At 45.0% G+C, this 15,735-nt stretch overlaps 1 protein-coding gene across 1 annotated transcript in view; it reads left to right on the top strand.

The window, feature by feature from the left end:
* The window catches only part of SH3D19 (SH3 domain containing 19), a 524,308-nt gene that overhangs the window by 477,270 nt on the left and 31,303 nt on the right, over positions 1 to 15,735 (top strand). The window contains exons 17-18 of the mRNA XM_085641658.1: positions 3,485 to 3,696; positions 11,606 to 11,658. Of these exons, the coding sequence (XP_085497784.1) occupies positions 3,485 to 3,696; positions 11,606 to 11,658 (265 nt within the window). The remainder of the gene's footprint in view (positions 1 to 3,484; positions 3,697 to 11,605; positions 11,659 to 15,735) is intronic.

The raw sequence follows: 15,735 nt of genomic DNA, 5'->3' as shown, positions 1-15,735 counted from the left end.
CTGCGGATCAAACCCGCGCATTTGACGCAGAACCATGGAGAGATTCAGCACCCAGATCCGCAACAGCTGAACCTGGCGATCTGGCTCCTGAAGTCCTAGAGTTTGGCTACCTAAACCTGCCACCTGACTGTATGGAAATCATTAAGGAGGCCAGGAGACCCACTACCAGAGCTTGCTATGCAGCCAAATGGAAGAGGTTCGTCATTTATTGTACTAATAATGACATTAACCCGCTAGACGCATCCATACAAAACATAATTTGTTACCTCTTACACCTATACCGATGCAATCTGGCGTACACCTCTGTACTTGTCCATTTGACCGCAATATCAGCCTATCTGCAGACCAGGCAGCACCTCTCTCTATTCAGAGTGCCTGCCATCAAAGCATTCTTGGAAGGACTCAAACGAGTCATTCCACCAAGCCACCCGCCGGCTCCAATGTGGAACCTCAACTTGGTCCTCACACGCCTGATGGGTCCACCCCTTGAACCTCTACACTCATGCGAGCTTCAATTTCTTACCCGGAAAGTAGCTTTCCTAGTAGCGATCACTTCTTTAAGAAGAGTTAGTGAACTCCAGGCACTAACCGTTCAAGAGCCATTTATACAGGTTCACGCCAACAGGGTCGTACTACGTACCAACCCCAAATTCATGCCCAAGGTGGTATCGCAGTTCCACATGAATCAAACTATTGAACTGCCTGTTTTCTTTCAAAACCCACAAACTGTCGCAGAAAGAGCACTCCATACACTAGATGTGAAGAGAGCCCTCATGTATTATATCGACAGGACTAAGATCTTTAGGAAGACAAAACAACTTTTCGTTGCCTTTGCGCCACACCACAAAGGTAACGCTATCTCCAAAGCAGGTATAGCCAGATGGATCGTTAAATGTATTCAAATTTGCTATCAAAAGGCTAAACGCACATTAACGATTCCCCCACGAGCCCACTCAACACGTAAGTTAGGGGCCTCCATGGCTTTCCTAGGAAACATTCCCCTGCATGATATATGTAGAGCAGCCACCTGGTCCACTACACATACATTTACCAAACACTATTGTGTAGATGTGCAATCAAAACAGCAGGCAGCTGTAGGACAGGCTGTTCTCAAAACTCTTTTTCAGACCGCTGCAGCTGGCACTGGTAGCCGCCGCTAATAGAGGGCACTGCTATGTATTCTATGCACAGATATGAATTCAGCAGCCCACATGCCTCGAACTGAATATGCTACTTACCAGTATGCATCTGTTCTTGGCATGTAGGGCTGCTGACATTCATATCGCCCTCCCTCCTCCCCGGCGCCTGTAGCAGCTGCAGCTCTCAGAATTACTGTAAGCATGGTCATCACTTTCTGTATCTACTCCATCACTGCCACAATGGCGAAAAACAATCTGAGGATGGAGAGGATGCCCATGCGCACTGTAGTCCAGGGGAGGAGTCACCTATCCCAGGATACTTCGAAGACTCTTCCAGGACAACAACGTGCAAACATCCGGACCCAACACTAGGCGGCGATCTATGCACAGATATGAATGTCAGCAGCCCTACATGCCAAGAACAGATGCATACTGGTAAGTAGCATATTCATTACTCTTGCCCACTGCGAATTAGGCATCACTTACTGTCTTTCCTGTTTACTGGAACATCATTTATTCCAAGAAAATTTATTTTGTTTGTGTAAAGATAACATTTTGGATTAGTAGTACAATTAAGTCTCTTATTGAGAGAACTGAAGCACATATAAGGAGCAATATAGCCACCATTAGAGCAGCAGGGTGTGTAGCACCAGGCTCTCTGCCCCTAAATATTGGATGTCTTCTACTACTTAAATGGACGGTTGGAGACCCATTTTCCTTGCTTTCATTATTGCCCACAGCACTTTTCCCCTGCCCTTCATACAAGCAATTATTAGTAAGTTTAGCAGGCAACTAGTGGTAATAGTCTGAGCTCTGCCCATATGTTTCCCTAGCTACTATGTGATTTGCCATGAATGTGCATAGAAATTATATCAGTCTCTAGATTGTATAACAAAATATCTTGTATTCATCATGCAGTATATGGGGAAACTTTCCTTTGGAGACAGATTATGCATTCAAGCCATAGATATCGCCCCACAGGAAGTAAGGCTACGACTTGACCAGTAATACTTCCCATAGTACAAACAGCAGGTATTATCCAGGGGTTACTTTACCACCGACATTCCACCAGTATGTGTGGGAGCCGCATTAACAGAGGGGTGTTACAAGCAGAGGTAATCTGCCACGTTAAAACCACTGGCACTACAGTCCAAATTGTGAAAGTAGACCAGCTGGAGTTGGTGAAGGGGGTATGGTGTTGGCAAGCCGAAGGGGGGGGGGCGACTTTGAATCCCCCAGATATGGTAGAGTCCAGAGGAACTAGTCTCAATACTAACCTGGACAGGTGACTACAGTGCCCCTCTTGCTAGTGTTTATGGCCTTCTGCTTGTTGGAGATATTAGCAGCCGGCAGTCTTGTAGATAGCCAAGCCTAAAACGAACAACTTGCCCCATTTTTACATTTGCCTGGTGTAGAGGGATTTTCTTATGCAGTTCCTCTACATACAAGATACAAAAACAAATAATTTAAATACTGGACAGGTGACTACAGTGCCCCTCTTGCTAGTGAATATGGCCCTCTGCTTGTTGGAGATATTAGCAGCCAGCAGTCTTGTAGATAGCCAAGCCTAAAACGAACCACTTGCCCCATTTTTACATTTGCCTGGTGTAGAGGGATGTTCTTATGCAGTTCCTCTGCATACAAGATACAAAAAAAATAATTTAAGTACAACTACTAAGGATAGTTAATTACAGTAAAATACAGAAAATATATGCAGCGTTTGCAATTGGGTACAGTATATAGCTGAATCAAAGATTATAGACCCTTCTCATAGCAAATTAATGCGAAAAGGACTATTTGTACCTTTAGGAACTTCAGTTTTAGGTAAATAGTAATTAGTGAGAGATGTTGGAAATTAAAAATATAGGTTGTATAATTAATCGGATAGTGTCACATCTGCATTTAACCAATATATATCCCCCACACGTTCTTTCCGGTATTGATTATTCTGTCTCTGAACCATATATTTCAATTTCTCCAAATCCTTCTATTGTAGGGTTTAATTTATCACTTCTGGTGTACAGCCTGCATTGTTTGTGAGGTCATTCATTGCCTCTCTGAATTATTTTCTGTCCGCAGAGTCTCAAACATTCAATTTCACATGTAATGATAGCGCTTACGTAGCAGCCACACCCAGCAGTATCCTAACACTACTAGCCCTGCAACTACCCCAAAAGCTGTGAAAAATGCTTGTGACCAGATAATATATTGGACAGATATCCTTTGTATGTATCATGGAGCCACATTTTGTCCATCTTTTTTTAACATAGAAATAAATAAAAAATGTAATAAGCATTTTCTTCTGGTCTTTGGGGCTGACTTTGACATGTTCTCTGTCTTTTCAGGGGACCAAGATGCATGGCTAGGTTTGAGTTCAGTGGAGAACAGGATGGTGAGCTGAGTTTTGCAGAAGGAGAGGTTATTCGCCTTAAAGAATATGTAAATGACGAGTGGGTGAAAGGCGAGCTCAAAGGACAAGTTGGGATTTTCCCCCTGAATTTTGTGGAAGTGGTTGAGGACCTCCCAAGTGCTCTGCAAAGTGGGCCTGCAGGTTCAGGTAAGCAATTAGAATGTTTTCATAAACATATTGGGGAACTCAAGTATCTTTTGGGATATTCAATAACCGACCATTTGGAAAAAAAGGAAATGCTCAAATGTATTTTTCTTAGTTGTGCTAATGCCAGCTGTATTTTGCATCACATTCTGTTGTTGAGCGGTTGTACATTTTGCCAAGACTTTTAGTATTCTGGCAAACCCATATTTCTGCATTCTACACATTTCGTAGACCATTTTCTTTGTGTGCTGTAGTGCATTTACTGTGTGGCAATTAGTCACCAGGGACATGGCCAGCCTTCTTTAAGTCACAAATGACCTGGACAGTGGCATTTTGCAATATTTGAAGTTGAGGGGTTCTCATCCCAGCAACAGAGACCAGACTAGACAGTGTCTGTTTGGGAGGAGGTCTAATTGATATTTTATGCTTTTTACTGTTTATTATCTAGGTCATCCATATTATGGATTAGTATCCAGATTAGCTCCTGAAGTAGTTGGTACTCTTAGTCTTGCCTTCTGCTTTTGTTTCCTAGAGGAACAGTGGTTTAGTAAGATTTGTATCCGCAAGTTCCACTGTCCGTGTCAGACACCAGTCGAATACCCAGAAAAAGCAAGATTGAGCTCTCTTTCCCAAATAATAAACAGCTTACCATGGAGCAGCCCAATTCTAGTAAAGAGTATTGAAGATTACACAATACTGGCCATCGTACAGTAAATGCACTGTTTTGGACCCCACCGCTGTGCCACCAATGTAGGAAGCTGGCTCTTAATATAGTGGACCAAAAAGAGGTACACAGTGTAAAGAGTCCAGGCAAACCCCAAAGGAATAACAGAGGCCAAATGCCACCCAAATGCTCACTTTTTTGTTAGCGTGGGTGAGCAGTTTGGCTTGTCAGAGGGTAGTGATAAGCATTTATTGCACACACAAAAGCAGTGAGTGAGTCCACACAAGAAATCCAACACCATATTATAGAAATAACATACACTTCTATATGAATTTAGATACCAAGGTCATCAGAATCAGGTCAGTATTTTTCAAGTTATTAATTTTTATAATTTTTAAAGATAGTGTGCAATTTCTGAAGCAGTATTGTTTTTTGTTGTTTTATTCTTTTCATTAACAAACATAAACATGTTGGTCACTTCACAGATTTTAGTTCTTTGGAGTTACAATGGTTCAGCCTTGGACTCTTATACATTCTTATCAGTTAACATGGCACAGAAGAGCGGGTGCATACATTCTCATCGTGCTATTGGGTTGGCCTGTCCTCGAGGAGGGGAAGAGCTGGGGGCTCACAGATGTTACCACAGTAAGCATTCCAGGGAGACCAGACCGCCGCCCACTTCCCGGGGCACCCCCTTGAAACATACACGGTCTTCACCTGCAGCATACACCAGTCCATATCTTTCTTCCATGCACCAAGCAGTGGGGGCGCCTCTGCCCCCCCCAAACGTGCTATGTTACGCTTTGCAATCACGAGCCCCAGTGTTACCCATATTCTACCCTTTACCTGTAGGTCCGTGGGCTCCCAAATGTTTAGGAGGCATCTTTTGGCTTTACGGCCGCAACTTCACTCCCCACACCGTGCTCATACAGTCATGTACCTTTGCCCAGTATGCGCAGACTTGTGGGCATTCCCATACTATATGAAGAAATGTCCCCCTCTCCCCACAACACTATCGACAAAGCCCATCCGCACTACTCCCCATCAAAGTTAGCCTGGTGACCGATACGTATACCCGGTGTAGAATTTTGAGCTGTATCAGCCGTAACCTTGCCGATATCGCCACTTCTTTGGGAGACGAGAGCGCTTCTCTCCACTCTTCCTCATCTATTTCCAGGCCGTCCGCCTCCCACCTCCCTTTGAGGGAGTTCAGTGGATCTGGGGAGTGGTGTATGAGCTTCTTATACGTGAGGGAAATTGCCCTTTCTGGTAAGTGCCCATCAAGCAGTCTATCCTCAAGGGGTGAGGATTCCGGGAGAGTCGTCCCTGGTGGGATGTTAGATTGAAGAGAATGCCGGACCTGCATGTAGCGGAAGAATCCCGAGTGCGCCAGTTCATGTGACTTCTGTAGGGAGGCGAAAGGTACCATTCCCTCCGCCCCCCAGAGGTCTCCAATACGGGAGATACCGATCAGATCCCACTTGTGGAATCCCTTAGTGCGTCCCAAAGACCCAAGCCTCTCTGACACCCACAGCGGGGTTGCCTTCGTAAGTTTACCAGCCCACCCTAGCTTCCGGTTCGCAATATGCAACAGTTGGACCGAGTGTTTTGTGGGGCCCGTGAGATGGAACTTATTGGGTCGCGAGTAGAGTGCAGCCTCAAAATTACCCCCAGGAAGGAGCCACCTATCCATCCCATACCCGGGGTCGTCCCCACTACCATACGTGCCCTCATTAATGGCAGCGAGATGCGCTGCCCAGTAGTACTTTCGGATGTCTGGCAGCGCTATGCCCCCATCATACCACCCCAGGGTAAGTTTCGGGAGAGCCATGCGCAGTGTGCCACCCCATAGCAGGTCCCGCAGAGTGGACTCGATATCTGCAAAGTATTTGTGCGGTATCAGATCCGGGTCGTTTTGGAGCGCATACAAAAACCGCGGTAATGCCATCATTTTAAAGAGGGCCGCACGGCCCAGCAACGATAGCGGGAGCTTCTTCCAGGTTGCCGCGTCTGTCTGGAATCTCTGCAGAGGAGGTTTGAGGTTATTTTCAAAGCGTAGTTTCGCATCCCCCGAGATGTGGATTCCGAGATACCTGAACCCCTCCGTGGCTATCTGGATCGGGCATCTGCGAGGAATAGGCGGAGGTGTCCCATGGAGCACGTACAGCAATGACTTTCCCCAATTTATACTATATCCGGATGAAGCAGTATTGTTATCCTATGGAGGAAAGACATGCACTGCATACAGGTACGGGACCAATCTCCTGGACTAGAGGTAAGTATGGGACAAGGTCCAAGGCTACACCAGCAGGTCACCTCAGGAGGCTGCTGAGGTGTGTTTAGGTTGTCAGGTGCCTGATTCACTTTAATGGGGAACGGTCCTGTTGACAAGAGGCTGCGGTTGGGAGACCAGTGAGGCTGAACCAACAAGTGGGCTCAGGTCTCACGATGCTGGGGGACCCCTGGCAGAGCTGCTAAGTACCACGCATCAGGCGTTGGACTAACTCATTTCAGTGTGGTGGTCCACATCACTGCACTGGAATGCATTGTCACGCATAATAGTTACAGTGCCTTGGCTGTCATGCCTTTAGCGCTGCTATACTGACTAAACAAAGCTGGAGTGGCTGGTAGCGCTGCATACGGCACTGGGCTTGGGGGATGGCTGAGCTAGAAGCTGCTAACTGGCGGTTAGTACTACAATGTATCTTTAGAAACATTTATTATTCCACCCACGGTGCTGCATTAAACTGTGATTGACTTCATAGGCGCAGGTGGCAAGCGACATTACGTCCTGCTGCCTGCAGTTAGGTTTTTGGAAGCAGGCTGCCCTAGGCTGCGTCTTAGCAATGCTGCTCGCACCATCATCAATCAATCAAAATCAATCATGACCGCGCCAGACCCAACCCCACGGGACCACGGCGCATGTGGAGCCCACTGTGCAGCAGTGGTGCCTGAGTGAGTATGATGCTGGGGGTGGCACACCATGCACGTTTGTCGGCGAGTCACGAGTGACTGTTGCAGCGGCTAGGTGTCTGAGTAGACGGACGGGGGGCTGCTGGCCCGTAAACCAAATTACTGTAGCAAGCCTCACAAGTAAGTGACAGTGTCAATGTGAGACTCAGTGCTAGCCGAGTGTTAATCCACAAATTAGCTTTTTTAGCGGCAGCGTGATCAGGGCCGGACTGGGAACCAAAACCGGTCCTGGCAAAGTGCTCGGCCGGCCCCCCGGTGAGTAGGGGGTGCGACCGAGCTATTTGCCAGGGCCGGTTTCGGCCTTTTTGTTACAGGGCCGATGTTGCAGCTATGCTGCAAAAACGTCCCTGAAACAAAAACAGCCCCCAGGGGCCCGAAACCGGCTCCCACTCTAGTGGGCCACCGGGAAAACACCCTGTGCCCGCTACAGCCAGTCCTACCCTGAGCGCGATCTGCTGCCTGAGGGTCGGTGTCTGGACTGAAGTCTTCATTTTCTGTTTTACATAAAATGAAGACTCCAGTCTAGACACCGGCCCGCAGGCAGCGGATTGCTCTGCTGGTAAAAAGCTAATTTGTGGATTAACACTCTGCTGGCCCTGAGTCTCTCAGTTCGTGTAAAACAGTCAGAAATTGAGACTCAAGTCCAGAGAGGTTCTGTGACCTTCCATACATCATCTTTTTGGAACGTTTTCCCGTTAATGCTTGCAGCTACACACAAGCATTCATGAATATCAAATCAAAAAGCAAACTCATTATTTCACTTTCTCTGTTATTCAAAATTATTAAAGTTTATATCTGAATCAGAATACAAAGAAAATGACACATGTCCAGGATGAAAGGCAAGGTAAATGCAACTGACCATACGCCAGAATATATTTAGAATTATCATTGTTTTTAACTTTTTGTATAAGAAATGCAAGATTTTCGGTAAAAATAAATATTTAAAAGTATTTATTTCAAGGTTATATCTTTCAGTCTTCATGCTTTCGATTTGTAATTTTCAATAGTTGTATTTTATTTTGGCTCCTTGTGATGACTGCGTTCTGTTTCACCTGTAGGGATTGCTCTGCAGAAGTACAGGAAAGGGCAGGCTTCCTCTTCTGTAATGACGAATACACAGTACACAAACCCTCCTAATGATGTGACGTTTGTGTCAGAAGGTGGCTTTGAGTGTCACGTGGAACAGGAGTGGGATACACTGTTTGTGATGCTTCGTTCTTTTAGGGCTTCTCAGCACAGTTCATGCAGAGGGAGGATGAGGCACGTGGTTCTGCTCAAGTCCACCCATAGGAGAGCTATCCTGTTTTTGTGGGGAGATGGGGTGGATGGGGAGTTATGGAAGATGACTCATTTGCAGGCAGTATGGCCTCTCATCCTGTTTGGTATAGTTGGGTACCACTCGCCCTTGCATTTCTAGTGCTTTGCTGCAGTTTCATGATCTTATTGGAGTTTCTTGTTGCTCTAATGGATGTCATTTCTGATATTAATATGTTTCCCTCATCTTCATTGCTTGATTTTGCTCGTTAGAAAGTGTCACTCAGTCATTGAAATGTCACTCCTAGTTACACTGAAATTATGAAAATGTCACACATAGCAATCTGAAACCTTGGCAGCATGCCCTGGACACCTCTGGTCTTTTTCTCCTCCGCCTAGGGCAGCCAGGTGCAGAGGTGTTCTCAGGTGTTGGGTTTTAGTCACCAAAGACACTCCTGGTAGAGGGGGCCACACAAAGAGGCTGCAGGCGACGTCGGTGAGTCCACTGTGGGCAAACCCACGGTGGGCTTTGTCTCTGAAGGGTCGGAGGACCACGCTGGCACTCTTGGCCCACTTTTAGTCGGACTAGGGGGCACAGGTGCAGTGGTGCTTTCTGGTGTTGGGTCTGCAGTGGTCCGGAGTCCTCACAGTTCTTTTTGGAGGGCCTGCGGGATGCAGGGAAGCAGCTCCGCTACTCCACGGGAGTTCCTGGGTCTTTGTTGAAGGCAGGCAGTTTTCCCAGGCTTTTGGAGGTACAGGAGGCGCAGGACGAGATTGCTTTAGCGCAATTTAGTGGTAACAGCTGACAGGCCGGCAGGTTTGGCGCCAATTTAGGTGCTTCTGCACAGTCCTTGCTTCTTGCGGCTCTTCAATGTCCTTCTTCTTCTTAGGTCGATAGGAATCTGATTTTCCCGGTTCCAGGGTCTCCCCACATACTAGATTTAGGGACGTTAGGGGAGTGTCAGGTAGTAGCCAATGGGCTACTTACCCCTGGGGTCGGTACGCCTGTGGGAAGTGGGCATAACCCTGTCGCATGATGGCATACTTTTACATTTCGTATCCTCATCAGGTAGCCCACCTTAGGGGTGGAACTAGCCTGAGGGTGGACACACCTCTCTGACTACTAATTTTCCTACCTGTCCTGGTGCCAAATGAGCCCTGAAAAGGGGGGTTGGCATCCCCTCACTTCAAAGGGAAGCCAGATTTGCATACCAAAGGCAGTGGGCTTTTTGAAGTTACTTGCGTTGGAATGCAAATTTGCCAGCCTTCCCCGAGGGGGTAAAAAACAATTCCATCCAGAGCAGGCTTTGTTTTTGATTTCTTGAGAGCATGGACTCTCATCCCTGGGGTCAGAAACTGGTCTGTGGTGGCAGGCTGGACTGGACCAGTCAGCCAGCACACTAGAGCGCTGGTAGGTTTCGGGGGTACCTCTAAGGTCCCCTCTGGGTGCACGTATTAACAAATGTATCACTGGAATCAGTGTGGGTTTATTAATACGAGGTGTTTGATAGCAAGCACCATAGGTTTCCGTGAAGTCATTATGTAGAGGGGGGGGAACTCGCTTCAACTAGTGTTTAGTACATACCTTAAGTTGGCTTCCCTGCTCACTTGTAATGTCTAGTAATAGAGCTAGGCATCATGCACATATGTCCTCACATAAAATATAATGCACCCTCAGGGCTCAAAGGCCTGCTTTAAGGGTTACCAGTGGCGGCTGGCAGGGAACAGGGGGTGGGGGGAGGGAATATATATATTTTTTTAACTTACCTTTCAAACGGATGCCGTCTCTCTGCTTCTCTTTTAGGCGACATCCGAACCGGGAAGCAGTCAGGCTCCCTATAGCCAATCACAACAATGCAATGCAGCATTGTGATTAGCTCCCCATAGCCAATCACAATGTTGCAATGCAGCATTATGATTGGTGTGTGCGCCGTAGTTCGGCGCTCTGACGGGGACTTGGGGGACCTTAGATTGGTCCTCATCACGCTGTGCATTACAACCTGGTGGGGAACATGCCTAGTGCGCATGACTGTTTGGCTGGGCCAAGACGGCCGGCCAAGCAGTAATGTGCACTTCGTGTGCAAACCACTACTTCCCCTGCCCTGCCCTGCCCTAACCGAGCCATGTAGCAAAGAAAATAAAATGATAATAACGTAATTATACTTTATTTTTTTCTGCTCTGTGAGCGGTGGGTCAACGCTCCTCTGCCTTAGCGGAAGAGTCACCCCTGTGACTTACATATATTAGAAGCTGTGATTTTGGCATGGCACACAGGAGTTGTGGCATGTCATGTTTTCACTCATGGTTTGCACCATGTCACACGGCCTGCAACGGCAGTCTGTGTGGAATGTGTGTAGGTCCCCTAGGGTGGCATAGGATATGCTGCAGACCTTTGTGACCCTCTTTAGCACTCATGCCCTAGGTACCTGGGGTACCATTTACGAGGGAACTTACAGGGATGCTAAAGTCCTTAAACAATTGTAGCACAATTAGACAACACCTTGTTTTGGGGAAGGTGTACTGGCACTGAGGTCTTGTTAGCAGGCCTCAGTGCACTGTCAGAGTCGAAACTCAGCATCTAGTAGCTAAAATGGGGCAAAACGTGGGGGGATAACTGCCAAAATAGTCTAGTTTACTACACTTCTGCCTTGGCATAGACTACCAAACACTGTGAGCAATTTTCATTTTAGGCCTAGTAGTTAACAGCTTGTGTCGGAATAAATATTTGTGAATATTTTAAACAACTCTTAACACTATCTTCCTTGTGATATCAAATGTTAATGTTTTTCTGATTGTTCAGTTTTGTTTCCTTTTACTTGCCCTAAATGTTGCAAATTAGTAGACATGCACAGTTCTAAATAAAAATGACAGATGAAGTTTGTGTACTTTGCATTGGTTTCCATTTTTTCATATTCCCATTTTGACCGTATTCAAAGATAATTTTGGTTAACAGGGAAAGTGATTATTAAACTAGCACACTGCACTAATTACACAAGAAATGTTGTCAACTTTGTCGTTTAGGTTTCAATGCCCAGCAGCATAGCAAGAGAGACTCTTGGGGATCTGACTCTCAGGTAAGCGAACTGGATGATCAACTACATGTTAAGTATTTTGTTGGGTTTGCTGTTTTTAACCAGACTTTTAACCAAACATTTCATTGTTTGTTTTCCTCTTCGCTGGTCACTGGTATTGCCCGTGTCTTATTTGTGTATCACAAATATGCGTCACAAATGCTCAACAAAATGTGTACATTCTTTGCGATCTGTGTGTTGAATCTAATGTTTATATTTATTTTATTTTTATTGTGTTCCCTTCGGCCTTTGGTTCCTTTTTTCAACTCCTTTATTTGTCTAAGAGCATTAAAAGAGTTGGATGTTCGTACAGAAGTGAAGCAGGGCAACTTTAGGCAGCCAGAAAACAGGCAAGGGATTTCACTTACTTACTAGCACTGTGCCCCTGAGCTTTAGTACATTGAACACCATTTTTAATAGTTTCCAGCAATGAGAACGGTTTTCATGGGTATATTTTTGTAAAAATAGTGTGTTCCTCTTATCTCTTTTAGCCCTTTGCTCTATAGAACCTCCATGCCACAAAAGTGTTGTTAAAGGTGCCTTGCCTACAGTAGGATTTCATAATGTTGGTCTCTGAAAGAAAGAACAGGAGAGAATGATACGAATCAATAAACATCTGTACTTAGTTCTATGCTCCTTTACCACCTATAGGGCAAGTGTGTGTTTATTTCACAGTAGATGGGTTTCTTCCTTTTATTGTCTTGAAAGACCCCATCCTCTCCCCCCCTCCACCCCCCCCCCACACACACACACACACACACACACACACAATTGCACAGGATTTGGAAAAATCTTCAGTTCCAGCACGTGGTGCCAAATAAGGCCATTGATGTATTAGTTTCAAAACACTACTTCCTTGCACACTTGACATTCCTAGTTTTTATTTTTGCACAGTCCAGATGGCCTTGCATGATATTCACCCCTGTCATCTCAGTTTTTATTCTGACATTTTTCAGACTTTTTCATGTTGGACTTTTATTCCACAGAGGCACGTCCTTGTAATTAGGGGTATTGGGACTCTCTCTCTCTTTGTGATTTGGGAGCATGAAGACCTTTTTTTGGTGGCCTAATAGACAGCCGGAGTCCTTGGCCTCACTCTCCTCTTGTATGGTAGAAAAACCATAGTGACTCCTTTCCCAGCAGCAGTGAAAGCCTAGCACAAAACCGTAACAAGAAGCAGCATCTGAGGTCTTCCTCATCCTTGCAATATAAGATCTTGTTTACAGGATTGAACAACCTTTTGCTCGCTCTATGAAAGTCAGCATCTTTGTCTGATGATGTATCATTGTTGTATAAAGTCTTTCTCTCTCTCTACTGTCCATAGTTGATCTTAAGCTGTTTCATTGTTTATAGGAAGTCCTGTTCAAGTCTTTGCTGATAGGGGCCTCACAGCCGATATGGGCTTTGGTGACCCTTTATAGGATGCTAAATCTATTGTAATGTTGAACGCTGTTCCTAGAACATGCAACTATGGGTCTGTTCCATCCCAAGCTCAAATTCAAGGCCCTTTGGACCTTTAAGAGCACATCTTCCTCACCTTTGGTTTCTGTGTGTGTGAGACCCTCACTCCACCAGTAAGGGCCAGTACCTGTGTTAGCACAATTTCACAATATTCTAGCCAATCTTACAGACCACGTGGAGACATGGACGTTTTCCAAAGAGAAGGGAAATTTTGGTCCGTTTAGAAAATGCTTATGAATGTGCCCAGTTTTTCTTCTGGAGACTTTTGACACCAGTGTTGCACATGATTCAGACGACAATCTCTTGCCTGCTTTTGAACTTAAACATGAGTCTGCTGGTCAGTTTGCAGCATCACTACGGCATACACACTTTTGTGGAGGTGAAGCTTTTAGTGCCATATGCCACTATGAGGGAGCCTTCTCTTTCATCCTCACAGTTGGCATGGCAGATGAGAATCTGGAGATACTGCTTTCATCTTTCATGATACGAGTTATTAAGTTCAGAGGGGTTTGGAGTACAGTGTGTGGGCTGTCTAAAACCCTCCTGCCTCTTACATGAAGCTCATTATTGTGCTTCTGTAAAACATTTTAAAGGCCTATTCTGTTAATAGACACAGTGGCATGTAAGCACAGTTGGGACTTGGTCATCCTTACATTTCCAAGGGACCATCTCAGATAGTCTGGTGCTTCGGGTTGGTTCAGTCAAGTGCCGTTCTAATCTATTCCTCTGTCTCTTGGTAAGGAATTCAAAAATGTTGGATGTCATGGATTGTAAGAGTTTTGCTTCCAGTATCTCTGCTATGCTCTTTTTTTTAATATGACTTATCTTTTTGCATGCCATTTTGGCATATTGTGGGGTACAGCTCAATTGGCGATGCAACACCAGCTGAAACATATGCAACATTCTTTTGCACTGATGTTCATTGATGGAATTGATTCTTTGAAGCAAAATCTTCACTGATCACAATGCATGGGTGGTCCACCTCATGTGCAAGTGGTACTCTGGTGCCTTACTGTTGCTATGCCTGGATGATTTGCGCTAGTTTCTTAGTGAAAGACAAGACTTTCCTGATCACTTGGCCATTTGATGGTAAGATGGGTTTGGCGACATGTTAAAAAGGTTTAAATAGAGCAGCGCAATAGCTCAAGTAGTCAGACTAACTCCCAATGCAGAGCCTTCTCCTTACCTGAAACACCAACAACGGTAACCATTCCACTCAGTTATTGTTGGGGCAGATATCTGAGGATGCCAGCAGACAGCTATAATATCAGTTGCAGTAGGCAAACCAATATGATGTGGTAATGTTAGCAGAATCAAAACTTAATTGGATGAGGCATATGCCATTTCTGCAGGAGGAGAGAAGTGAACTAGGATCTGTGGATCCTACAGACTATTTGATTTGGTTCTCCCTCCCCTACATCAGGAATTCACTACCTTTGCGACCATACTTCATGGAAACCCGAAAGGAAGAAGTGCAAGCTTAGCTCCTCAAATGAGTAGTTTAACCAGGATTGCCTTGAAAATGTAATTCCAGCATTTATGCCAGCTATTTTCTGGTAATGAAGAAGTGCAGGAGTGGAGGCCTGTACCTGATTTTGAACTTGCTTATTAAGCCCCTGTGGAAATATGTTAGTCCTCTTAGTGCACACTCAGCAGTCTAAGAACCCGCTACTTGTATTGGACTAAGTCTATGGGAGTTTTGTAGAAGATGTGGATTTTGTTGATTGAAGTATATATTAGAAGAACTAATCAGTTACTCATGGTTGCAGTTTTTTTGATTGACACTCTACCCTCATCCAGATTCATCAACACCGACCCACCTCCTCTTCTTACTGAAGGCTATGTACTTAATTGCTAATATATTTTCTTAATTTGTTGTATCTTGCTCAGTCTTTACCCTGCCCCATGTGGAACGGGATAATTAGGCAGAACTGATGTCATGTGCACATGGGTACACCTTTAGGAAGCAGCTACATAATAACCATTTACTCCTATGCAGCTCTATGCTACAGCGAGTCTGCCACCTCTTCCTGGAATTCAAGAATTTTCTGATCCCTGGTGGTATACAAACGGATCATTAATCTGCAGGGATGAAGAGCAGACATTGAAAAAAATGTAATTTTTTCTTTTTACTTAATGATATTGCTTCACTCTTTCATGCATATTGTTCTTTTAACACATTCAATGGTGCTTAGACACCCATTGTTATAGATAAGACATGCAACTCAAAAACCGGATCTAAAATTAAATCATTCATGGCAGCATACAAGACATCAAACTGGACACTGAGCAACCCACCGACAAATCCATCACTTTTTCCATCTGTAAACTACCTTGTAAATCCATGATTGAAAGTACACATACTTTCTTGAGGGAAGTGTTTATTTTATCAGATGACATATCAAAGCTAAATCGCCTGAAGAATGTATAATCTCTTTAAACTCCAAATTAGGCAATATTCACTTCATTCCTACAAAGGCATCCTAAATTGTCACCAAAAGCACAAAACCAACCTTTACGCCTAAGTAGAAAGACATGTTTGATCACACCGTTTGTGTCTTGGACAACCAATTGTATATCTGTCCCTCTTGTTTTGAAGCACCCTCAGAAATATCTTAT

The sequence above is a fragment of the Triturus cristatus genome, chromosome 2_2 (assembly GCF_964204655.1).
Source record: "Triturus cristatus chromosome 2_2, aTriCri1.1, whole genome shotgun sequence".
Classification (NCBI taxonomy): Eukaryota; Metazoa; Chordata; class Amphibia; order Caudata; family Salamandridae; genus Triturus; species Triturus cristatus.
This window is presented reverse-complemented; position numbering and strand designations above follow the sequence as displayed.